At 47.1% G+C, this 25,592-nt stretch overlaps 1 protein-coding gene across 1 annotated transcript in view; it reads right to left on the bottom strand.

Moving 5' to 3' along the window:
• The window catches only part of LOC146009246 (alpha-2-macroglobulin-like), a 115,396-nt gene that overhangs the window by 52,852 nt on the left and 36,952 nt on the right, over positions 1-25,592 (bottom strand). The window contains exons 13-20 of the mRNA XM_083149413.1: positions 25,146-25,212; positions 24,144-24,289; positions 22,023-22,172; positions 21,523-21,729; positions 10,292-10,409; positions 8,572-8,707; positions 4,384-4,609; positions 558-684 (exon numbers count right to left, since the gene is read on the bottom strand). Of these exons, the coding sequence (XP_083005539.1) occupies positions 558-684; positions 4,384-4,609; positions 8,572-8,707; positions 10,292-10,409; positions 21,523-21,729; positions 22,023-22,172; positions 24,144-24,289; positions 25,146-25,212 (1,177 nt within the window). The remainder of the gene's footprint in view (positions 1-557; positions 685-4,383; positions 4,610-8,571; positions 8,708-10,291; positions 10,410-21,522; positions 21,730-22,022; positions 22,173-24,143; positions 24,290-25,145; positions 25,213-25,592) is intronic.

Raw genomic sequence — 25,592 nt, 5'->3', positions numbered from 1 at the left:
CAATGCGATTTTTCCCTGTACGATGCAAATCGTGGGAGCCATGAAAGTACACAAGTACCTAAAAAACAATGAATCCATATTTAAAGTGATAAATCACAAGGGCTATGCCCTGGCTAGTTACAGCATGAAAGAGACTCTCTCATTGGTTACTGATATTTGTGTTGCAGCTTCTGGTGAAACAATTCTAGCGTTGTCCAGAGTGGGATCTTTTATTTTAACCACTAGATTGCTGGGAAAAAAATAGAAAGTGAAGAAATAAGAAAACAAAAAAAGTAGAACAAAAGAAGCCATAAGCTTCAATGTACATACTGTAGGTGTGTTTGTTATTTCTAAATACTGTATAATGAGACATTACAGGTCCCAGCTAATGCACACGTGGCTTACTGAGAACAGGCAACATCCAGGCCCTTACTCTGAATCAATTGCCCTTGCGCAATCTCGGGTGGACTTATATCAGACATTAAATGTGGCCCTGCATGACTCCCAGGATGCTCTACTAGCTGAACGTGAATCCAACAATACGGGCAGTGCCACCTTGGTCTCTGGCATCATCTTACCCAGTTTAGAGGCTTTCAGGTTCCAGTGAAAGGTTTTGCTTTGATCAGCACACAAGCAGCTGCTGTACTGACAGTCTGCACACGGCGTCTGCTCTAATTCCAGGGTAGGCTGCAGGGTGATCTGAACCTGTCAATATAACAGATGCTTAGGTCTGATTGGCCAATGGAGTTTGCTATTAATCATCAATTCATTGAGTAGAAAATGCTTAATTTTGTAAAAATAGTATTTTAAGAACTCCGAACTCTCTTTTTTTTTAATTTCAGTTTTCAAAACATCATTACATACAATAGGGATATATTCTCGCTTATATACATTTTAGACAAGACAATACATACAAGACTTACAATTTACGACAGTCAAATCAAATTTACTTGATGAGTATAATCAGTTCTATACATATCTCTAGCTTTATCTCTATATTGCAGGGGAAAAAGAGAAGGAGGCGAGAGTTAAGTAGGACTCCTTAGTATTCCTAGTGTCTAATTTCTCTTACTCTTTATCTGTTTTATCTGTGTTTATCTGATGTTATATTATTTTCTGGAAGTTCTCCCATTCCTTCCATAGCTTACGTATCTTGGAGTTTCCTGGTCTGTTTAGGGTTTCCATCTTAAAATTAAACTTTATTTTGTTTATAACCGTCTGCAAGGACGGAGGCTGTTCTTGTTTCCATAACTGGGCTATAGCTGTGATAATAGTGCTAAGGATTTGGTTTATCAGGTACCTCCTTGGTAGGTCAAGATTAAAGATTCCTATATGTAAGAGGACCATTGGAGCATTTAACTGGAGTCTTATCCCCACTACCTCAAATATAAAATTTTCGATGTCTCTCCAGAATCCTTCTAATTTCTTACAGGACCAAAAGATGTGTATGAGGTCTCCTCTTTCCATGGAGCACCTCCAGCATACGTCAGTTTGTTCCCTGAATATTTTATGTATCTTGACTGGTGTGTAATATGCATGATAGAATAGTTTAAGATATCTTTCTCTGTGTATAGCTGCTTTTGACATTTGGTGCACCATTCAAAATAATTGGTCCCACTGTTTCAGCTCTAGGGAGAAACTTAGCTCCTGTTCCCATTTAATTTGCCAGGTAGTTTTCTCTGCCTCTTTCCCTTTCATTAAAGTTTTGTACCAGAGGGAGGTTCCCCCTCTCTTTCGTGCCCCCAATATTTGGGTCACCATCTCTCTTGGGAGTAGCTCCTTCTCTCTAGACTGGAAGATATTATATTGCATCCAGTGTCTTAATTGTAAATATTTATGGAAATCGGTGTTGAAAACCCCAAATGTTTCTTTAAGTTGTGTAAAGGACATTAATTGTTTGTTATAAAATAAGTCAGATAGCGTATTGATTCCTTTATTCTTCCAGCTATTTAGGTTTAAATTTGGTATACTTTTAGCTATGGAGTCAATGGGTAAGTGTCCAATCGGAGCTCCCAGTTTATTAATTTGACCCAGGAATTTATACCATGCTTTTAACACCACTTCTATTGATCTTAATAGGGCTTATATGGCTCCAAGAAGGTAGGGGGAAACCAAATTATATCTTTCAACGGGATGTTCCCTATCTCTCTGTGTTGCGCTCCTACCTCCATTACTTCGCTTGTATATCCTTTCCAATGGCTTATCTGGTCTAATAGAGCCGCTAATTGGTAGTCTTCTAGACTCGGGAGGGTGAAGCCCCCTTTATTTTTAGGTAGCATCAGGTATTTTTGGGGGATTCTGGCTTTTTTATTACACCATATAAACTTATTAAATATCATATTAAATCTATATAACCAGTACTTAGGGAGCCATCTTTGTATTGCTCTAAAAAGGTAAAGGATTTTGGGCAGTAAAAACATTTTAACTACTGCAATCCTACCAAGTAAAGATAATTCTGTCCTCATCCAGTCATTTATCTTTTGGTTTATGTGGTGTAATAAAGGTCCGTAATTGCAGTCTATTACTTCTTTATCATTTGTGACTAATTGGATCCCCAAGTATTTAAGAGATGTGGCTTTCCAGCTAAATTTGAACTCTGATTTCAGTGCCAACAGATCCGAGTTATTAACATTTATTGTTATCGCCTCCGTTTTACTTCTATTTAGTTTATAATAAGAAACTTTTGAGAATTTATCCAGGATTTTTAATACCTCTATAGCTGAGTTTTTTGGGTCTGTTAAAAGAAGTAGGACGTCATCAGCATATAATAAGATTTTATTCTGAGTCTTGTCAATAATTGGGCCCGTTACTCTTATGTTTTGTCTGATGTATTCCGCCAATGGCTCTATCGCCAGTACATACATTAATGGGGACAGGGGACATCCCTGTCTTGTTCCATTTGTAATATTGAACTTGTCTGAGACAAATCCGTTGCATGATACATGCGCCGAAGGCCCCTTATAGAGTGCCATAATAGCTCTCAGGCAGCTGTCTCTAATTCCAGACTTTTGAAGCACTTTTTCCATATAAGTCCAATGTAGCTGGTCAAAGGCTTTCTCCCCATCTAGCGATAGGGCCATTAGCGGAACTCCCCTTAATGTCGCATTTCTCAAAATATCTAATGCTTTGCGGACATTATCCGGTCCTTGTCTGTTTGGTATAAATCCTGTCTGTTCGGCTTTAATTAGTTCCGTCAGATTTGGTGTTAATCTATTTACTATCATTTTAGCATATATTTTTATATTGCTATTTAGGAGTGCAAAATCTTTACCTTCCTTGCCTATCTGAACTATTCGAGCTTCTAACATTTCTTCTGCGAATTTTCCTTTCTGACTTCCTTCTTGAAATACCTGAAGTAATATTGGAGCAATCTCCTTTTGGTATGAGATATAAAAGTTATTTATATAGCCATCTGGGCCAGGGGCTTTATATATTTTTAAGGTTTTTATTGCTTCAATTACTTCTTGTAGTCTCCATGGCTCGTAAAGCTTATCTAATCTTGCTTGGTTGATCTTTGGGAGGTTTATTTTACTTGAATTAATTGAAAAGAGCGCTAAAAAAATTGATTAATATGAATTAATGAAATATGAAGAAATGTGAGAATTGATTAAGAAAAAAATGATTATGAAAAATTAGACTAAGAGTGGTACCTGTAAAAAAGGAAAGTTAATTTTACTTAAAAAGGCGACTATTTCTTCTGATGTAGGTTGTGCCGTGTTACCGTCTTCCTTTAAATTGTATAAATGTTTCAAATAATCTGCAAAGATATTTGGGATTTCTGCTGGATTTTTTATCTTTGTCCCCTTTTCGTTGTATAAACTTTAAACCGCATTCCTATATTTTATGCCTTTGATCCTTTTAACCAATAATCGAGATGCTTTATTCCCCTCTATATAATATATTTGCTTAAATGCATCTGTCTCTCTATTGATTTGTTTAATAATTATTGTTTCTAGATCCTCTCTTAGTTTATTCAGTTCTTTTAAAGTTTGTTCATTAAGGGGATGTAACTTATGTTCCTTTTCTAATTTCTTAATTTTACCTTCTAAGTCTTCCATTTCCTTTTGACTTGTTTTTTTTTTAATATTGCAACGGTTTGGATTATTTTACCCCTTAGAACAGCTTTCAAAGCACACCAGAAGTTTATTGCATTAGTTTGTTGGGGGTCATTGAAGAGTAGAAACTCTTCAATTGCCTCTTTTATTAAATTCTTTAAGAACTCCAAAACTCTTAAATGTGGAAAATATTTTCTAATACATAATTGAAACATTTATCTCAAGTAGTTTATCTTATATAAAGTTCCTGGGTATACTGACCACACAATAAAATTACAGTACTGTATACCAAATGCTTCAGAAAACATGTGTATGAATGCGAGATTATAGCCACAGTCACTTCCTTTACCTTTATACATTGCTTCAGGTAGTTAAAGACAGAGGCTTTGAGGGTGAATGTCTCTCCTCGCACCACAGAATATGGGAGGGTGAGATCTACAAAGAATGGCTGGAAAACCCGAAGGGATGTAGAAGGAGAGAGTCCAAACCCACTGGGGCCCATACATACGGCCCCTGCATTCCAGTCTGTGATGGTGTCTGGGGCCTTGTGTTGGAGTTCGGCACTGCCAGACTCTCTGTGTAAGACAAAGGAAATATGTTTATGAAAATAAAATACATGATCCTACAAAGCATTTCCCTTTCTCCTCTGTTTTGTAATGTGATGCTTCAATTTCATCAAGATTGACTTTGTGAGGTCAAGTTTGGATCCGCTTGACTGTCATGTCCAGCGCATACATTGCTGAATTCTGATTAGCTACATCAGCAACTTACTATGCACCCAAGATACAATTATGAGGCATCATCTAAGTCAGAGGAAGAACTACCATTGGTGCAGCAGGGGCAGTGCACTGGGGCCCCTGACAACTAAGAGGCCCACTGCTGCCTGAACCATCAATTAGGTATTGTGAACTTAGGTTGGGGTGGAAGAGGGGGGGGGGGCTAAATTATATTTGTGCACCCACAAGTTCTGCCACTGATCTGAGTGCCACTTAAGCTCTTCCTTGCTAAAAATACTCTGATGACCTTTATGGGAACCTCCGTTGACCACTCTTCCATGTGCTAAAATAGTTGCAATACATGATAGTGATAGAGTGGAGAGTGATCAACAGCCAGCCAATCAGCACCTTTTTGAAAACCATCCTGTAACATGGCAGCTAGGAGCTGATTGGCTGGTTGTTCGTCATTCTCCACTTTATCACTTTTTCAAGCTTGGTGCATCTGACCCATTGTCTTTTTCACTGTGAACAGTGACTATAGCAATGTTAGTTACCTGGCAAAAGGGAAATGGGTTCTAAATAGCCCCTTAAAAGTTGCAAGGAATAAAATCAAGGTTTAGGTTCTATCCTTGTGTCTAGTGCCTATATGGAGTCTATGACTGAAATAAGGCTGCTCTTGAAACACAGACTATATAGTAATGGACGTGTACTTCTCCTTGCTGAATGTATGATGGCTACATAAAGAGGACAACAATGTTATTACGCCGAATGTGGATCATTAGGGTTATGTAAGGTCAAGGTTGAATTGCACTTGTATTAGCATCTTAGTGGTGAGTGTGAAAGGCACAATCTAAGACCTCCTAGGAGGGGAAGTAGAAGGGGAGGAGTTAGTCACACTTATTTTAATTTGAAGTGCCCAAGCTCCCTGTAATCGCCCTTCTATTACCCACTGTAACTCCAGTGACACCTAGTGGATGAAGGAGAAATGACTTGTGCACCAGTGTAGGCCCATCTATGGCTTTAATTTATCATTACACATAGACAATAGATTTAAAGGCAAGTACAATAAATCATTGTATAGGTGCCACCCATTGAGAGAGGGAGAAATAGGTGCAAGCAATCACAAAAGGACCACATACTAGGGTGACAGTTCTTTGTGGACTTGGCCGGGAACTACAAAGTCACAAAAAAGGTTCAAAGTCATCTGCACCCCGAGACTGGTGGTAGGTGCACACACAGGAGCACCACCCCCTAGATAGATAGATAGATAGATAGATAGAGAAGACTGAAGCAGAGAGACGGTGCTTCGGAACCTCACATTAATTGTCTTTGTCCGTGAACTGTAGCATTAGAAAGGTAGCATGCAGCCATTTACATTGTACCCTACTGCCCCCTGTGGCACTTCAACCAGTGGCGTAACTATAGAGGGTGCAGGGGGTGCAGCTGCTACGGGGCCCGGCGGGTTGGGGGGGCCCGAGGACCCAGCAAGCCCCCTGCACCCTCTTGAATTTGTACTAACTACCCGGAGTGGACACGGTGGCGGCGGGTTGCACATTACATTGAAGGAGGAGGAGGGCCAGTTGATTCAGGCTCTCCCCTCCCCTTTCCTTCTCCCTCTCTAGTACTGTTGCCGGGGCTCCACGTCACAACCTAGTGACCAGCCCCGGCGTGTGAACTAAACCTGCTGCTAGCGAAGTAGCGCTGTCTGTATTGCTGCTACGGTGTTTTGACACGCGCTGACACGCGCATGAAGAAAGCTGCTGGAGTACGGGCACGGCAGCAAGGAGGCCCGGCACCTGTGCACCTAATGGGAGACCCATCCCCGGAGATCCGGTAGAAGGGGAGGCCTGGCCCTGCATACCAGGTGGGAGGGGAGGCCCTGGAGACTCAGCGCTGCTGGAGCCTGGAGGTAACTGAACTTTACTAAACTCCCCCCCCCTCTCTCCCTTTCTCTCCCTCCCTCCCTCTCTCCCTCCCTCCCTCTCTCCCTCCCTCTCTCTCCCTCTCTCTCTCTCCCTCTTTCTCCCTCTCTCTCCCTCTCTCTCTCCCTCTCTCTCCCCCTCCCTCCCTCTCTCCCCCTCCCTCCCTCTCTCCCCCTCTCCCCCCTCTCTCTCCCCCTCCCTCTCTCTCCCCCTCCCTCCCTCTCTTACTCCCCCTCCCTCCCTCTCTCTCCCCCTCTCTCCCTCCCTCTCTCTCCCTCCCTCTTTCCCCTTATCTCCCCTCTCTCTCTCTATTACTCTCTTTCCGTCTCTCTCTCTCTCCCTTTTTCCGTCTCTCTCTCTCTTTCCCTCTCTCCATCTCCCTCTCTCTCTTTCCCTCTCACCATCTCCCTCTCTCTCTCTCTTTTCCTCTCTACGTCTCCCCCTCTCTCTCTTTCCCTCTATTCGTCTCCATCTCTCTCTTTCCCTCTCTCCGTCTCCCTCTCTCCGTCTCCCTCTCTCTCTTTCCCTCTCTCTCTTTCCCTCTCTCTCTTTCCCTCTCTCCGTCTCCCTCTCTCCATTTCCCTCTCTCTTTCTTTCCCCCTCTCTCTCTCTCTTTCCCTCTCTCTCTTTTCCTCTTTCCATCTCCCTCTCTCTTTCCCTCTCCATCTCCCTCTCTCTCTCTTTCCTTCTCTCCATCTCCCTCTCTCTTTCCCTCTCTCCATCTCCCCCTCTCTCTCTTTCCCTCTCTCCATCTCCCTCTCTCCATCTCCCTCTCTCTTTCCCTCTCTCCGTCTCATCTTCTTTCCATCTCCCCTTCTCTCCGTGTCCCCTTCTCTCTCTCTCTTTCAGTCTCCCCTTCTCTCTCTCTCTCTGTCTCCCCTTCTCTCTCTCTTTCCGTCTCCCCTTCTCTCACACTCCCCTGTGTCTTTACCCTCCCCCCTCTCTTTTTTCTTTTTCTCAGTCCCATGCACTCTTTTTTCTCTTGCCCCCTCTTTCTCACTCCCCATCCTTCTCCTTCTCTCTGCCCCTAGTCTCTATTTCCTTATGTCTCTTCTCCCCACCTTTCCCTCTCTCTACCCCCCCCCCCTCAACCTGGCACTACCCCTTTTCTCTTCCTGACACCTTCTCTCCCTGGGCAGAATGTAATGCTGCTCGAATTCGGCAGCCGAGCAGGATACCGGCAATTACTTACAAGGTAAAAACCATGACTTGTGATTGCCTCTAAAAAAAGAGTTTGGCCGGCATACCGCACAGTCGCTGAACTTGGGAGACATTACATTCTGCCCCTTACATCCTCTCACTCTCTTGCTCCCCTCTCTCCTTGCCATTCTCTCACACCTCCCTTGCTCTTATTTTGCTCCTCACTACAATGCCCCCAACCCTAAAGGGGTGTACACATGGGGTGATTCTTCCAAGCGATTTTGACTACATTGTCTAAATCGCTTGGAAGGTTTTCCTGAATCGCCCCATGTGTACACAGCGGGTGATAGTGATGCGTGGCCCAGCAGCATCGCTATTGCCCTGCCAAATAGACAGTGCAGGCAAGGATATTTTTGCTATACTGTGTATTTGGCCGCAGTGGCTGGCAGGATGTAGTTAGCCGTCTCTCTTATGGCTTAACTACATCTTGGTGCACACGGGGCTCAGCCGAAATCGCCGAAACTGAGTCCTGTGTGCTCACGGCACTATAATGACATTTATAGTAGGGGGGCCCTGATCAACATTTTGCTATGGGGCCCACAGAGTGCTAGTTACGCCTCTGACTTCAACTGCCAGCTCCACTGTTGTTCCGGCTGGTAAGTAAAGAAGGGAGATCACTTAGAGAAGACCGTGCCTTTGGGCACCAATGATGTAGTTCCACCACTTTGGAAGGTTTGTACTTTTTACTCATTAACTCACCCAAGAGGTAGAAGTTCCCAGATCCACGTCTCAGGAAAATATGTTCGAACTTTTTGTTCTTCCTTTTCGTTATCCTTTAATGTCTCTGAAATGGGTCCATGTCTTGATATCTCTGGTGCACTATCTAATACCCTATCTAATAAGAAAAATATATACATTTTTAGTACTGTCGTGGTTGGCAGCCATTTCCGAATGAATTATTCCATACTGTGTTCTGTTCTGGAGGCCATATCTCCAGAAGGATATAATTACAACACTGTACAAAGAAGGTCAAATAACATAGTACATGGCCTACAGCACAAAACAAGGAAAGATCAAAACAGCACAATGTCTGTAGTTTGGAGAGATAAGAAAAAGAGGGGACATAACAGAAAATTTTAATTATACCAGGGGTTTTAACAAGATACATGAGGGAAACATTATTCAAAGGGCAAGACATATTAGAACACAGGGGCATGTGCTGAAACTGTAACGAGGTGGGTTCAAAGAAACCTTGAGGGAAAATGACTTTACAGAAGGGTTGTGGATAAGTGCAATAGCCTCCTATCAGAGGTCTTAGAAGCTAAGGGACCCGTTTAACATTGGATCATATATAAAATGCGATCTGGGTGGGGTCCACCACCCAGGATCGCATTGCAATATGCAATCCTATTGGCAGAATGTACGTCTCTGTAGAAAAAGGGACCGGTAGACTGCCCCTGTGAACTGATAAGCTGGGTGCCAGGGGGTCTACGTATCTGTGCCCAGCACTGGCCCCTGGCTGGCCCGCACTGCCCATAGGCTACCGGCATCTCAGAATGGCAGTAGCTCCGGGACTGATGCTATGATGATGCCCAATATTGGTACATCGGGCAGCATCACATCCCCTATAGAATCCTATGGATGAATGCGGCTGCGGATGGGACAGGAGGGATTGCAGCAGGTATCGGAGATTCTTGCTGCGGTGCTGCCACCTTACATGCTGGAGTTACTTAATATTTGTGGCTTAACCCCCAAAACGTATGATTTCGGGGAATTAGCCACAAATATCAATGGTAAATGTGCCCCTAAGACATTAAAACAATTTTAACATGCTTGGGATAGATATATGGATATCCTTACATAGAAATAAGGACCAAATACAGGGCCGGCGCCACCACTAGGCAAATCTAGGCATTTGCCTAGGGCGCCGGCCACTGGAGGGCGGCATTTCACCCCCCACCCCCGTGCCGCGGGGGTACCTGTCCTGCGGCTGTTTATATAAACTTGCGGCGGCAGCGGGGGGTCCCTGCAGTCAAGAAATAACAAGCGATATCTGCCTGGCTACGCGGAAGCGCTTCTGTTGTGGAAACACTGGCCGCACGCTGATTGGCTGAGATTCAGCCAATCAGCGTGCGCCGTGCGGCCAGTGTTTTCACAACAGAAGCACTTCCGCGTAGCCAGGCGGATATCGCTCGTTATTTCTTGACTGCAGGGACCCCCCGCTGCCGCCGCCGCCGAAAGCTTTATATACACAGCCGCAGGACAGGTACACCCCCCCCGGCACCGGGGCGCCCCCACCCCGACTCGCCTGGGGTGCTGCGGTGCCTTGCACCGGCCCTGACCAAATAGATTTGAGGTTATTAAAAGGTTAAACAGGGGCAGATTGTATATTCTCCAAGTAGTTCTTATCTTCTGTCAAATTCTATGTATGTGTCTATGAATACTGTATGTTTCTAAGGGAATTATATAATAAACTTACCCATTCTGTTAGGTCCTGCAGCTCCTGGAATACCACGAAAACTGTACATGATGACATCCTCATAGCACTCTCTAGGCTTCTTTATGTTATCACTTGTTACTATTTTTAATCTCATGCCCTGTAATGTATAAGAAATATCACAGAGAAAACTTTGTAAATAACATTCAATGAAATTATAAGGAACATTTCACAATAGCTGGTTGCCATAACTGAACGTTGCTTTTATCTATAGTGTACTGGGGTCAAGAAACACAAAAGCTGTTTGTGCTGCTTAAACCAGTATTTGTGTCAACTAATACCCCTTTCAGATCGCACCTAATTACCGGGTTCATGCCGGTTTGTTGCCGGTTTGACCTGAAAGAGGTTACTGGGTCCGGCAACTGGCAGCAACACAGCATTACGAACCAGTAAAAAAGAAGGGTTCTTACTAGAGATGAGCGGGTCCGGATCTCCGGGATCCGACAGATCCGAACATCGCGATCCGAGTCTGGATCCGAGCCGGCTCGGGAGTTCCCGCCTAAATTCCGGACCGAAGACGAAGCAAAACGTCATCATTGCGCTGTCGGATTCTCGCGAGATCTGGATTCTATATAAGACGCACGCGTGCCCCGCCATCTTTACTCCAGCATAGGAGAGGGAAGAGGGTGGTTATGCTCTGTGCTGTGTGCTGTGCTATAATAATAATATATTATTTTGCTGCTGCTCACTCTATTAGGGTCTGCAGGGGCTGCTGTACACAAGTCCAGTGTACAGGGGCTGCAGTGGCCAGTGTACAAGGGGCTGTACAGGGGCTGTGTTCAGTGTGACAGGGCTTGTGTCCAGTGTGACAGGGCTTGTGTCCAGTGTGACAGGGCTTGTGTCCAGTGTGACAGGGCCTGTGTACAGTGTGACAGGGTTTGTGTCCAGTGTATAGGGGTTGTGTCCAGTGTACAGGGGCTGTGTCCAGTGTACAGGGGTTGTGTCCAGTGTACAGGGGTTGTGTCCAGTGTACAGGAGCTGTGTCCAGTGTCCAGGGGCAGTGTCCAGTGTACAGGGGCTGTGTAAAGGGGTTGTGTCCAGTATGACAGGGCCTGTGTCCAGTGTACAGGGGCTGTGTCCAGTGTACAGGGGCTGTGTACAGGGGTTGTGTCCAGTGTACAGGGGCTGTGTACAGGGGTTGTGTCCAGTGTACAGGGGTTGAGTCCAGTGTACAGGAGCTGTGTCCAGTGTCCAGGGGCTGTGTCCAGGGGCAGTGTCCAGTGTGACGGCTGTGTCCAGTGTACAGGAGCTGTGTCCAGGGGGCGGTTTCCAGAGGCTGTGTCCATTGTCCAGGGGCTGTGTCCAGGGTAACGGGCTGTGTCTATTGTCCAGGGGCTGTTTCCAGGATGACGGGCTGTGCCCAGTGTCCAGGGGAAAGGTCCAGGGGCAGTGTCCAGTGTGAAGGCTGTGTCCATTGTCCAGAGGCTGCATCCAGGGGCTGTGTCCAGGGTGACGGGCTGTGTCCATTGTCCAGGTGCTGTGTCCAGGGTAACGGGCTGTGTCCAGTGTCCAGGGGTAGTGTCCAGGGGCAGTGTCCAGTGTCCAAGGGGCTGTGTCCAGTGTGACAGGCTGTGTCCAGTGTAAAGTAAGAAAAATAAATAAAAGTAATAAATAAAATACAAACACATTTTTGGAGGATGATGGAGGAGGAAATAGTGGGAGATCAGCAACCTGATAGAAGTGCTGAAGCTGCTACCACCAGTCATGACAAGGCCGATACCTCTTTGTATTTTTTGCTCTTTGGAGCATTTCTCTTTTTTTGGGATAGTTTATTAAAAAGCCACCCTGTCTGCCCCTGCAGTGCCGCTCTGCTTCCAAGATGTGCCAGGTTGGAAGTGTAAGGTCCACATGTATGTGATGCCCACTGCTGTCGCTTAGCTTAGTCATCCAACTACCTCGGTATACCATTTTGGCCCAACTACAGTAAATGAAAACAATTTTGTAAGCTGTGAAGTGATCAAAATTTACTAGACATGAGTGGAAACTAATGTTATTGAGGTTTATAATACATTAGGGGCAAAAACAGGCCCAAATTCTGTTATTTTAGCCCCTTTTTAGCATTTTTTCATAAAAATCCAGATCCAAAACCAAAACCCACAAGGGTGGTTTTGCCAAAACCAATCCAGATCCAAAACACGAAGGGAGATCCAGATCCAAAACCAAAACCCGAAAAAGTGGCCGCCGCACATCTCTAGTTCTTACCGGTTCTTTGCCGTGTTACTGTGCAGTGTGAACGGGTTTCCCGTTCACACTAAGGGCGAGATGTACTAAGCCTTGAAAAGTGATAAAATGGAGAGTGATAAACCACCAACCAATCAGCTCCTAATTGACATTTTTCAAACACAGCCTGTGACATACCAGGTAGGAGCTGATTTGCTGATGGTTTATCACTCTCTATTTTATCATTTTTCAAGCTTAATACATCTATCCCTAATGGAGGAGGCAGTGCTTGCCGCAGTGCCAGCTGTAAGCGCTGCCTCCTCCCCCACCCCTGATGACGCTCCGCTGCTCTGGCCCGCCCCAGCATGACGTCAGCGAACTGTCAATCTTGCCGGTCCTCTGAAGTGATATGAACAGAGTAAAATGTAGGGTCGTACTGGGACTGAACCGTTTCAAAGTCTCGGTGCGACCCTGCATTTTGCAATGTGAAAATAGGATTTCTGTACTTACCGTAAATCCCTTTCTCCGAGTCCACAGGTGTCACTGGAGCGTAGACAGTGGGGATAGAAGGGCGACCTCAGGGAGCTAGGGCACTCTATTGTAAATTCAGTGTGGCCAACTCCTCCCCTTCTCCCCCCCCCCCCCCCGGCAGTCTCAATGATCGTGCCAAGAGGGAGCTGGAAGATAGAAACACACTTCCGAAGAGGAGGTAAAACTTTTAACCAACATTCATGCAGACATGGAAACTGAGTCAAGCAGTGATGAAATAACACAAACACTGAACATAGTTAACCACACAAAAACTAGTTAGCAGGAAGAAACCCCAAACCAGGACTAGAAGGTCCTTCCTAGGTAAGTCGGCAACAGCGCCGAGGAGGGCGTCCAGTGACACCTGTGGACTCGGAGAAAGGGATTTACGGTAAGTACAGAAATCCTATTTTCTCCTTCCTCCACTAGGTGTCACTGGAGCGTAGACAGTGGGGACGTCCCAGAGCTCCCAACAAGGGTGGGAAGGCGCTGAGAACCCCCAAGAACTGCTCGGCCAAACTGAGAGGCCGATGAAGCAAATGTATCGAATCTATAGAACCTAACAAAGGTTCGCCTGCCCGACCACGTAGCAGCTCGGCAAAGCTGATTAATGGAAACCCCTCGAGCAGCCGCCCAAGAGGGTCCTACTGAACGTGTAGAATGCGCCGAAATGGAAGCCGGAGGAGTCTGAGCCGATTTCACGTATGCTTGTCATAGTCAGCCGTATCCATCTGGCCAAAGTCTGTTTAGATGCAGGCCATCCCCGACGGATTGGATCATAGGTGACAAAGAGACAGTCCGATCTTCTAACTGAGGCTGTTCTGGCAACGTAAACTTTTAAGGCCCTCACCACGTCCAAAGATTCTGCTTGAGGATCTTCGGTAAACGCAGGAACTACGATAGGCTGGTTAAGGTGGAAGGAGGAAACCACCTTTGGAAGGAAGGATAAGGATGTACGAAGCTCGGCTCTATCTGAGTGAAACACCAAAAAAGGCGAGCGACATGAAAGGGCTCCCAGCTCTGAAACCCTTCTGGCTGAGGCCAAAGCTAGTAAGAGAACCGTCTTCCAAGTGAGGTATTTGAGATCTACCTCTTCCAAAGGTTCAAAAACTGAGGAGCAAAGATAATCAAGGACCAAGTCTAAGTCCCATGGGGCCGTAGGAGGGCGAACCGGAGGCTGCAATCGTAAAACCCCCTGAAAGAAGGTTTGTACCTCAGGTAGCAGTGCTAACCGTCTTTGGGTAAAAAAACAGATAAAGCGGACACCTGAACCTTCAGGGATCCCAAACGCAAACTTGCAGAAAGCCCAGCCTGAAGGAATAAAAGAAGTCTGGCCTTTTTGAATGCCGTTGTGGAGACCCCGCGGCCTTCGCACCATGCCACATACGACCTCCAAATACGGTGGTAATGTCTTGATGTTACCTCTTTCCTTGCACTTATCATGGCCGGGATTACTGTTCTTGGGATCCCTGCTTGTCTTAAGATGGACTTTTCAGCAGCCACGCCGCCAAATGTAGCCGCTTTAAGTCTGGGAAGACGAAAGGACCTTGACTGAGAAGATCTTCTTGTAATGGCAGAGGCCACGGCACTTCGACCAGCAGAGTTGTGAGGCTGGTGTACCAAGCTCGCCGAGGCCAGTCCGGAGCAATTAGGAGGGCCAACACCCTCTCCCTCCTTATGCGCTGTAGAATCTTGGGTATCAGCGGAAACAGAGGGAACAGGTATACAAAGCTGAATGGCCAAGGAGCCGTCAGGGCATCCACTCCCGCCGCTGCTGGGTCTCGAGTTCTTGCGAAGTACAACGGAAGTTGATGGTTGAGACGTGAAGCCATCAGGTCTACTTGAGGACACCCCCATTTTCGAACCAGTCGTTGAAAAACCTGAGGATGAAGGCACCACTCTCCCTGGTGGACATCCTGCCGACTTAGGTAGTCGGCCTCCCAATTTTCCACTCCTGGAATGAAGATCGCTGAGATGGCCATCGCATGATCCTGAGCCCACACCAGGATTCGGGTCACCTCTTTCATGGCCGTCCGACTTCTTGTGCCGCCCTGCTTGTTTATATAGGCGACCGCCGTGGCGTTGTCGGACTGAACCCGGACTAGTCGACCCTGAAGCAGGGGTTGTGCTTGGATGAGAGCGTAATATATTGCTCTGAGTTCCAGGATATTGATGTGTAGGCGGGATTCCTGACAAGTCCAACGGCCCTGGAACTGATGGTCCAATGTCAGTGCTCCCCATCCTCGGAGTCTTGCATCCGTTGTGATGACCGTCCAATTCCAAAGAGCGAAACATTTCCCCTCCCTGAGATTGGCTGAGTGAAGCCACCATGAAAGGGAGAGCCTCGCTCTCAGGGACAGGGTCACCAGAAGTTGTAGGTGTAGGTTGTAGACCATTGTCTCAAAAGATTTAGTTCAAATGGTCTTGACCTGAAGCGAGCATACTGGACTGCTTCGAAAGAAGCGGTCATCTTCCCCAGCAGACACGTGCAGAGGAGTACTGAGACCTTCCTGTGCTGCAGTACTAGATGCACCGACTCCTGCAGTGATCTGATCTTGTCTTCCGGTAAGAAAACCCTCAGTTGTATCGTGTCCAGGATCAATCCCAAAAACTGCATCCTCTGCGATGGCTGCAGCCAGGACTTTTCGTAGTTGAGGATCCAGCCGTGTTCTACCAGTATCCTCTTGGTCAGATTGATGTTTGTCAATAGTTCCTCCTGAGAAGAGCCCTTCAGAAGGAGGTTGTCCAGATATGGTATTATCATTACACCTTTTGAGCGAAGAATCTCCATCATTACGGCCATCACCTTGGTGAACACCCGAGGTGCCGAGGAGAGGCCAAAGGGCAGGGCTTGAAATTGCCAATGGTGTTCCAGAACTGCAAATCGCAGAAAAACCTGGTGGGATGGGCAAATTGGAATGTGCAGGTAGGCGTCCCTGATATCCAGGGATACCAGGAACTCCCCCTGACTCAAACCTGCAATTACAGATTGAATGGATTCCATCTTGAATTTCAAAGGCTGTAGGTACGGATTCAGTTGTTTCAGGTTCAGGATGGGACGAGCCGATCCGTCCGGTTTCGGCACCAGAAACAGGGTAGAATAAAACCCTTGGTTCCTTTCCTCCATCGGGACTGGGAGAATCACTTCCATCCTTTGAAGCTTGGCAATTGCTTCCCAATTTTATCTGGTAACCCTCTGACACCAGATCCCGTACTCAAGCATCCTGACAAGACTGAAGCCACGCATGCTTGAAGTGCCTCAAACGCGCTCCCACCTTGAGGGTCTCCTTCAGGGAGGGGAGACCGTCATGCCTGTTTAGGGGTGGACTTTGCCTCCTGCTGTACTGTGGCCATACCTCTTCGTCTGCCCCGAGTTCCCCTCTGGGCGACGGAAGCTCCTCTCGTTCTACCGCGAAATCTGTTTTGGGGACGAAAGGACCTAAAAGTGTGACTCTGAAAGGCCTTACGAGGGACAGGTGGAGCTGCTGAAGGGAGGAAAGAAGACTTACCACCCGTTGCCAGAGAGATCCATTTGTCTAGTTCTGCTCCAAACAAGACTTCTCCCTTGAAGGGCAATGCTTCAACCGCCCGCTTGGACTCCGCATCTGCCTGCCACTGCCTAAGCCATAAAGCCCTGCGCGCAGAAATGGATAAAGCTGAAATACGTGCGGACATTTTACAAATGTCAGCCGAAGCCTCCATCAGGTAGTCAGAGGCCTCCCGTATGTGTTCAGCTAACCTATTAAGCTCGGCTGGGTCTGGGTTGTCTTTTAAACCTTCAGAAATCTTGGAGGCCCAGACCCCCATTGCTTTGTTTACCCAGCATCCTACCTGCGCTGGTCTCTGTAAAACTCCTGCCGCAGAGAAAATAAACTTTAAAGTAAGCTCCAACTTACGGCCAGAAGCATCCTTGAGAGATGTGGCCCCAGGCACCGGCAATACCGTCTTCTAAAGCTGGGTACACATATGTACAATTTCCTTTTTCTTGCGACCGTTCGATCGACCGAATACACGTTCGGCCGTCCAAAACATACGACCGTTCTGCGCGTACACATATGTACAATTTTACTTGCGACGTCCGATGTACTCCCGTCCAAACAGTCGCAAGAAGAAGTATATGAGAGACCCTGTAACCCTTTGCCTGCTGTTTTAACTAATGTGTGTATAATGCCTCACTGCTCAACACTTTAGACGCATAACTTTAAGACATTAATCAATGTTGAAGTTTTAATAGTGTGTATGGTGCCCTGAAAAGAGCTTCCAGCCCACTCTATTAAAACTTCAACATTGATTAATGTCTTAAAGTGATGCGTCTAAAGTGTTGAGCAGTGAGGCATTAAAAACACATTAGTTAAAACAGCAGGCAAAGGGTTACAGGGTCTCTCATAATGCAGCATACCACCGTGCTTTGTCAAACTGTCAAGCATATCGATCGAAGGTGCGTACACACTTCACTTTTGTTCCGATATGGAGCCGTCCTGTCGGATGAAATATTAAGCAGCAAAGAACCTTCGACCGACCGACCGTGGACGGCCAAGAGCGTTTTTGGCCGTTTATCGGTCGCACAGCAGCAATTGGGACAGCGTACACACCTATACAATCGAACGGCCGTTTGCCCCCAGATTGGAAGAACGGCCCGACGATTGTATATATGTGTACCCAGCTTTAGATAGACGAGTCACCGATGGGTCCACCACCGGAGGCGTTTCCACTTTCTTCCTACTATCTGCAGGGAGTGGATAAGAAACATAAAATTTCCTAGGAATCTGAAATTTTTTATCTGGATGATTCCAGGCCTGTGTAACAAAATCATCTAATTCCTCAGACTGAGGGAAGCTAGACGACTGTTTGGGCCTCTTCCCAAACAGAGAAGGCCTTGCTGGAGTCTCAGATGTATCAACATAATCCGTGGCTAACTTCACCATGGCAATCAAATCCTCTAAGCCATGTACCACCGGATCAGGGTCCGGTAGGACCACCATCTGCGGATCCTGAGTCTCTGGTGCAGCAGCGCTAGGAATATAATATTCTCCTTCCTCTAACTCAGGCATGTCGTCTGAATCAGAGCCAGAGTCATGGGCAAACTGCCTCCTTCCTTGTAAGAGAATAGGGGGCAGTAAAGATGCCTGACCCTGCTCCGCAGAAGCCGCCGGAACAAGGGCTTTTGTTAACCCCTGTACAGCTGTGGCTAAAGAGATTTGCTGGTCTCTTGCCTGCTCTCTGTCTTTCTGTGAGGCAGAAAGTTCAGAAGCCAAGCGTGTCATTACCTCAGTAAGCTGAGAAGCCCATACCGGTGCTTCCTGATCTGTGGATGAGGAGGGGTTAACAGCACATTTCTCACAGAAAACAACTCTATCAGCAGAAGGAGTAAACTTCCCCTTACAGCCTTTACATTTGGTGTTCCCTCCTGCCATACTGAACAGAGATATAACACCAGACACTCACACACTTCCAACAGTAAGAATAAGGTTAGAAGTGAAACTGACAGGGGAGACAGCAGAGAAAGGGTTAAGAGCTGGCCCGGCCAAACTTGCCTTACAACAAAGGCACTGTAGCCTAACAAACTTTAGCACAGCCCAAATCTGGCTCACCCTACTCTAACCCCCGCTGTGTACCTCACAGACTGGGTAGAGTATATGCAGGACGGTCACCGGAGTCAGGATTACTGCACAGCCTGCACGCTCTGCCTGAGGCGCCAAAGTCTAAAAATGGCGCTGCAGGGGGCTGAACGGAGGTTCTGAACCTTGCCTGGTTACCCCCCTTACTGAGGAGGGGTCTGCGCTAAGCCCCGCCTCCCGTCCACTCTCCGGTGCCAGGGCTTCTATGTACAGAAAAACCCCTCTGCTATCCGCCATTATTGTGCTGACCTCCTCCACTAACTGGAGAGAGGTCAGAATACTCACAGCCGTTCTGCTGGCCGGTCGGCGGAGCGGCTGTGGAAGCGTCGCGCTGCCGCCATTTCTTACTATGAGGCGCGCGCATCTTCACAGAGACTGTGGTCCCTTCAGCCGGGGACCCGGGAGCAGTGCTTTGTAGCGGCGGCCGGGTCCCCCCCGGCAGCGCCCACGTAGCAGGCTGGCAGTGACAGCATACTACCAGCCTGTCCTCTTGCTTTAAAACATAATAAATACCTAACTAATGACAATTGCCCAGGAGCATCAGAAAACCTGCCCAGCTCCCTTGGGCACGATCTAAGACTGGTGGGGGGAGGGAGAGAAGGGGAGGAGTTGGCCACACTGAATTTACAATAGAGTGCCCTAGCTCCCTGAGGTCGCCCTTCTATCCCCACTGTCTACGCTCCAGTGACACCTAGTGGAGGAAGGAGAAAGTGGTATGAATTACCCCAGTCCTCAGTATCCCATATACTGTACTGTAGTATCAGTGGTCACTTATATAATGAGCCATATCGTATAAGCCGTTCTTGTGGCAGCAACTAAGTGCAAATGGTCAAGAGGCTCATCTGTTGGTCAGACCACGGGGGTTATTCAGACCTGAGCGTATGGTTCCGATTCACAGGCTGGGCGATTATAGAATGACTGCACATGCATACAGCTCACAGTACACATGTGTGAGGTCATCCTGTGATAAATATCCAGCATTTTTTTTTTATCGCTGGCAGTACGCAAAGTTGAATGACAGGTAGCCGGGGTTTGGGGGTGGTAACCGGCCAATTACTGGGAGTGTCAGGGAAAACGCTGGCATGCCCAAACATTTTCAGGGAGGGTGTGTGACAACCTGTTTCTGTTGCACTGGCCGCGTAGATCCTGGGTTCCGCACAGTCTGCACACAGAGGAGCAATCGTATGATGGTGAGTGTGAATGGATTTGCAGCTAATCGCAGGGCTGCAATATGTTTGTAGCTTCCACAGGGCAGGATGTCACTCTGTAGGGCAGTGGTGGGGAACCTCAGGCCCGGGGGCCATATGCGGCCCCCGTAGCCGGTCTAAGTGGCCCTCCTACCACCCGGCAGCTTTGCTGGGAGTCAAGTACAGGGGACTTCTTGTGAGAGGTCGGTAGTTCTTGCGAGATTCCTCTTAATAAACAGCAACCGGAGACTGTCCGTCCTATTCAGCGGCAGCCGCCGGAGCATGGGGCGGCTGCAGCAGGACAATTTGTAAGAGAAATTTTTACATATGGCCCCCGAAGGATTTTTCCACCATACAATTGGCCCTTGGCTCAATAAAGGTTCCCCACCCCTGCTGTCAGGGCAGCAATTACCTGATCGCAGGGCTCTGCAAATTAGCAGCCGTGCGATCAGGTCTGAATAACCCCCAAATACTATAATGGGGAAGAAATATTAACTAAAGTTACTTTGACCATAGAATCACTGTTAGTGTCCTAATGAGCCGTTCATGTGGCAGCAACTAAGGGCCTGGTTCAAAGTTGATCGCAACGGCAAAAACTTTCTCAACTGAGCAAAACCATGTGCACTGCAGGTGTGTCAAATATGGGCCTGATTCAGTAAGGCTTGCTAAGCAGCGGTCGCCCGCTGCTAAGTGAGCCCCTTAACGCTGGCTGCCGCACGACCGAACTCTCCTCCCCCCCAACCCCCGAAACCTCTGGGTACCAAGCTAGGGGATGTGTACAAGAATACATCCCCTTGCATGCAGCCGATGGGGAGAGAAATCATTTGACGGTATGAATTAACCAAGCCACAGAGCAGCGCATTTTTGCAAGCTTTTAGAAACTCTTCTAGAGAAGCCATATAATTCTAATATATAATGTTCTGTTTCATCCCTACCTTAGGTGACACCCAGGGTGAGGGAATGTTCCCATTTGCAGCAAGCAGCATAGTATTTTTTTTAATTCTTTTTGAAGGGGGTGTGGTCATGTTTCCCAGATTTGGTCACGCCCCCTCCTCAGTACCCAGCCCCGAATCAGCTCTTGGTGGCCGTGAGAATAAGATTAACTATACAGTCATCTTCCGATGGCTTTTGTCAACATGCCTGGTCAAAATCTTCTTGCTATCAGGAGGAATATTACTGGGGACTATGATTAGTCCCAAATTAAGACTAATAAATCACTTGAGGACACTGGAAAATGTGCATGTCATGTGTCCAAAAGAATCATTTACTACTTAAATCAAGATTTATTAAATGTTCAGGTGTATCTAACAAATACAGTTGATGCTTATGTGCAGGGCAGCTGAGGGGGGGGGGGAGCGGGATTACCCGGGTTCGGACTTGCTGAAGGGGCCCCGGCGGAGGCCCTGGTCCGACCCCCCTTCCCCCTCCTTCCCTCCCAGGCAGCAGCTGTAGGAGTGTGCTGCTGCTGCCTCTGCTTCTGTTGAGGAAGGGGGGACAATAACACTCCCCCCTCAACTTTAGAGTGTTTTATTCACACACCCTCCAACCATTTTGGGGTGTGGCCTAATTGTGGGAGGTGGCCACACTTTCCGTAATTAGGCCATGCCCCAACATTTTACCGAGCCCAACATACCTCTCAGCTGCCTTGCTTATATCTGTCTGGGAGGTGAATTACAACTTCAACTTTTGTTTGACATTAAAGATTTCATTGAGAATGTACCTGGAATAAGCTGTAGACATCATTATTATCCTTATTATGAAAAAAGGGGTCTATGATGCGTCGAGCTGGTCTTATTGGGGAACCACCAGGAAATCCAGGTCGTGGAAGTAGAGGTGGAAATATAGGAGGGAGAAAACATCCATTTCCCGGTTCCCGGATACGATAATCATACCCTCTACTATGCCCGAGGGGGAAAAGATCATACACCTTTCACAAACAGGAGGCAAGCAACAAAATCAGTTGGTTATCAGATATAAATTTTCCAAAAATTAATGAAAAGCGACTAAAGAATATTAAACATCAAAAGATAAAATACAGTTTTATATTATATAATAAAATTAGACTAACAATATTGAAAAGAAATATGGAACTAACGCTGCTTTATGTATAGCATTAGAATCTAAACCTAAGATACACTGAGCGGAACCCATGATTATGAAAATGTAACAATTTATTCCAATTTATTGATTGCACAATTTCTGCCTTATTACATCACTCACTTTATCCGCAGTCAGCTCTTTCCCGGGTTTCATTAGCACCACGCTCTGATCCACTACCCTCAGCCCACAGAGAGATCCTGGGGCTGCCTGGACATGGACGGAAACATCTGATCCTGGGAGAACCTCATTTGGAGAGAACCCAACTGATACCTGCAGAAGAGCAATGGTGGAGTACAATTATACCCCTTTTACACCGCCGCAAAACCCCGCAGACAGCAGCGTTGGCAGCGGATGAGGTGAATGGATGCCTGTGTGCGGCATCAATTCACCTCCCGGACAAGGGCTGGGGGGTGCACGGGGGCTGGGGGCAGCCCAGCAGATTACCTTAGTGCTGGGCTTGCCCCCAGCGCAGCGCTCCAGGTCCCTGCAGTGGCGATGACGTCATCTCCAAGTGGCCGGGGGGGATGCGGCGGCGGTGGTGTAAATGGGAGCAAATGCTGGGTCACACCTGGCTTGAAGCGGGGATCAAAAACCTGGGCGCAACCCGGCGTTTTTGGTATAAACCTCCAAAAACAGCTTTCCCACTCTGTATTTTGCTAATATTTGGCACAGTTAAGCTGGGTACATACTTGACGATATCGTCTATAAATAATATCGTTAACGATTTCCCTAGAACTCCCGGGCAAACGATATAGTGCATACTCACTGAACAATATCGATAACAATATTGTTCAGTGACGTCATCTTGTCCCGCTCTATACATGCAATAACTGATGCAATAGCCAAAATTGAGCTTCATGTACAGATGATGGAGGAGAGTGTTAACCACACGTACATCGTTAGCTATACTGAGCGTACACACTGGACCATATTACACATTATATACTGTAGCTCAGGGGACACAATGAGCAATATTGTTTGTAATACTGCAATGTGTGTACCCGGCTTTAGAGGTGTAAGCTGTGGATGAGCCTGAGCCAACACACTGTACAGCGGGGGTTATTCTGGTTAATTTGCAAGGTTGTGAATTCGCAGTCTTGCAAGTCCACCAACCCTGTCCGGCTAATGCCGGCCCCCTCCCTCCCTCGCAGCGAGTGTTCGGACGCATTGGCTGTGAATGGATGTTTAATCTAAACATCCATTAGTTGGCTGCTGGGGAATACCCACATCATTCGATGGTCGGCGACCATCGAATGATGTGGAAGGCACACGCACATCTCAGGTAACCTTAGATGTGCGTGGGCATTCTGAAGGAAGTGGGCGGGCAGCTGACATCCGTTGATGTCAGCTTCCCGCCCCCGGTGCCCACGTCACTTGGCAATACCCATGGGAACACCCAGCGTTTTAATGTTGCACATCGCTAATTACTAAAAATGCTAAATTTCCCATCATAGTGACACAAATGGTATGAGGGTTTGGGAATTGTTACATTTTGTAAGCAATCTAGACACAAAAATACAGTACTAGGGAAATATAACATGAACATGATATCCGCAGTCTATATTTCTACTACAGGTTGAGCCTTCCATATCTGAAATACAGAATATTGGAAAAATACAGAATTTTTTTTTGGGTGACTAAGATTGTGACAACTTTTTTTTACTGATAGTTCAATTAACAGATGAGTCATGCTTATCTAGCTGGTCGGGGTGCCGTTCGCCGAAATGCGGCAAGAATGGGACGCACGTGCGCGTGAGACGCTCATGCACCCCATTCGTGGTAATGGACATGCGAGCATGTGAGACGCTCACACATCCCCATCTTGGCAAAGGTCCTTGCTCCTTTGACAGAAAAAAATGTTTGGATGGGCACACCACTGCAGGGAGAGAGAACAGGCTGCTGCTCTTTCCCCAGCTCAGCAAACAGCACTGAGCAGCATGTGCTGAGCTGGGGAGAGAGACTGTGCTGCAGAACCTGTACTCTCTCTCCCACTGCCTGGCTGCTTGCAACAAGGAGGGGGGAGAGTGTCCTGGACCCCTCCATCAGACCCTGGCCTGGGTAAAAAGTACCCGCCCCCCTTTCGGGGCCAGTGCTTTCAACTGCTCATTATACACAATACACGTTCTATGCACTTCTCCATTAGGTCCCTGAAATCACAACTGTGACTCTCTACAGAAAAAGGCAGGACACATGTACAATGCAGAGAGAGAGAGTGTGAGAGAGAGGTGTTGGTTTACCCACTTTATTCTTGAAACACCGTAACAGGTTAAATGTTGCTGAGTCTGCCAGTATCTCTCCATTGGGTAGGAAAATGTAGACAAGTGCATGAAGTTTTGGTGATATTCCGGCACTCAGAGAGAGAGTCAAAGTGACCTTACCATGAAGGTCTGTCAAATGCATAGAACACAAGAGAGAACATTAGTAAAAAAGCTACCTCAGGACTTTTCAACTTTCCAGTGAGCCACCGGTCTGCATGTACTTTTGCCATTGACTAAAGGTTAAATGACTAGTGCTGAAAGCAGTCTAATTTCAGATAAAGATCAGAATAGACGCCATGCTCAGTGTTAATTCAGGGCCGGCGCCACCACTAGGCAGGTCTAGGCATTTGCCTAGAGCGCCGGCCACTGGAGGGAGGCAGTTCGCCCCTCGCCCCCCGTGCAAAGGGGGTACCTGTTGCGCCATCTGGGGAGCGGGCAGGGGGGTACATGCTGGCGTCTGACAGGAGCCTGCAGTGGTGTTCTTGCCGGGCGGGTACCTGCGGCGCTGTGTATAAAGCTAACGGCGGTGGGGGGTCCCTGCAGTGAATAAGAAATAACTAGCGCTATCCGCCGGGCTATGCGGCGGCGCAGGAAGCGCCGGGTTTGAAAACACTGACCGCACGCTGATTGGCTGAGATTCAGCCAATCAGCGTGTGGCCAGTGTTTTCAAAACAGAAGCGCTTCCTGCGCCACCGCATAGCGCTAGTTATTTCTTATTCACTGCAGGGAACCCCCGTTGCCGCCAGCTTTATACACAGCGCCGCAGGTACCCGCGGTGCAAGGACACCACTGCAGGCGCTTGTCAGACGCCAGCATGGACCCCCCTGCCCACTCCCCAGACAGCGCAACAGGTAGCTCCCGCCCCCACCCCCGGCACCGGGGTGCCCCCACTCGCCTGGGGCACTCCGGTGCCTTGCCCCGGCCCTGTGTTAATTATAAAAATATCAAAACATCTCCTGGTCCGATAAAAAACAGTTAGTCTTACCCTCACTTCCATTTTCTGTGATGATTTGTAAAGAACCAGAGTCTTGTATGGATCCTTCTGAAGCGACCTATTGGAAAAGTGAGACTCTGTTACCATTCACTTTGACTATGCAAATACTGCTACAAGTCCAGTACTGCCTCTGTAATTATGCAAATATTGCTACAAGTCCAGTACTGCTTCTGTAACTATACAAATACTGCTACAAGTCCAGTACTGACTCTGTAAATATGAAAATACTGCTACAAGTTCAGTACTGTTTCTGTAACTATGAAAATACTGCTACAAGTTCAGTACTGTTTCTGTAACTATGAAAATACTGCTACAAGTTCAGTACTGCTTCTGTAAATATGAAAATACTGCTACAAGTTCAGTACTGCTTCTGTAAATCTGAAAATACTGCTACAAGTTCAGTACTGCTTCTGTAACTATGGAAATACCACTAAAAGT

Source organism: Crinia signifera, chromosome 6, assembly GCF_055691185.1.
Source record: "Crinia signifera chromosome 6, ASM5569118v1, whole genome shotgun sequence".
Lineage (NCBI taxonomy): Eukaryota > Metazoa > Chordata > Amphibia > Anura > Myobatrachidae > Crinia > Crinia signifera.
Note: the sequence above shows the minus strand (reverse complement) of the source record. Positions and strands in the feature narration are given on the sequence as shown.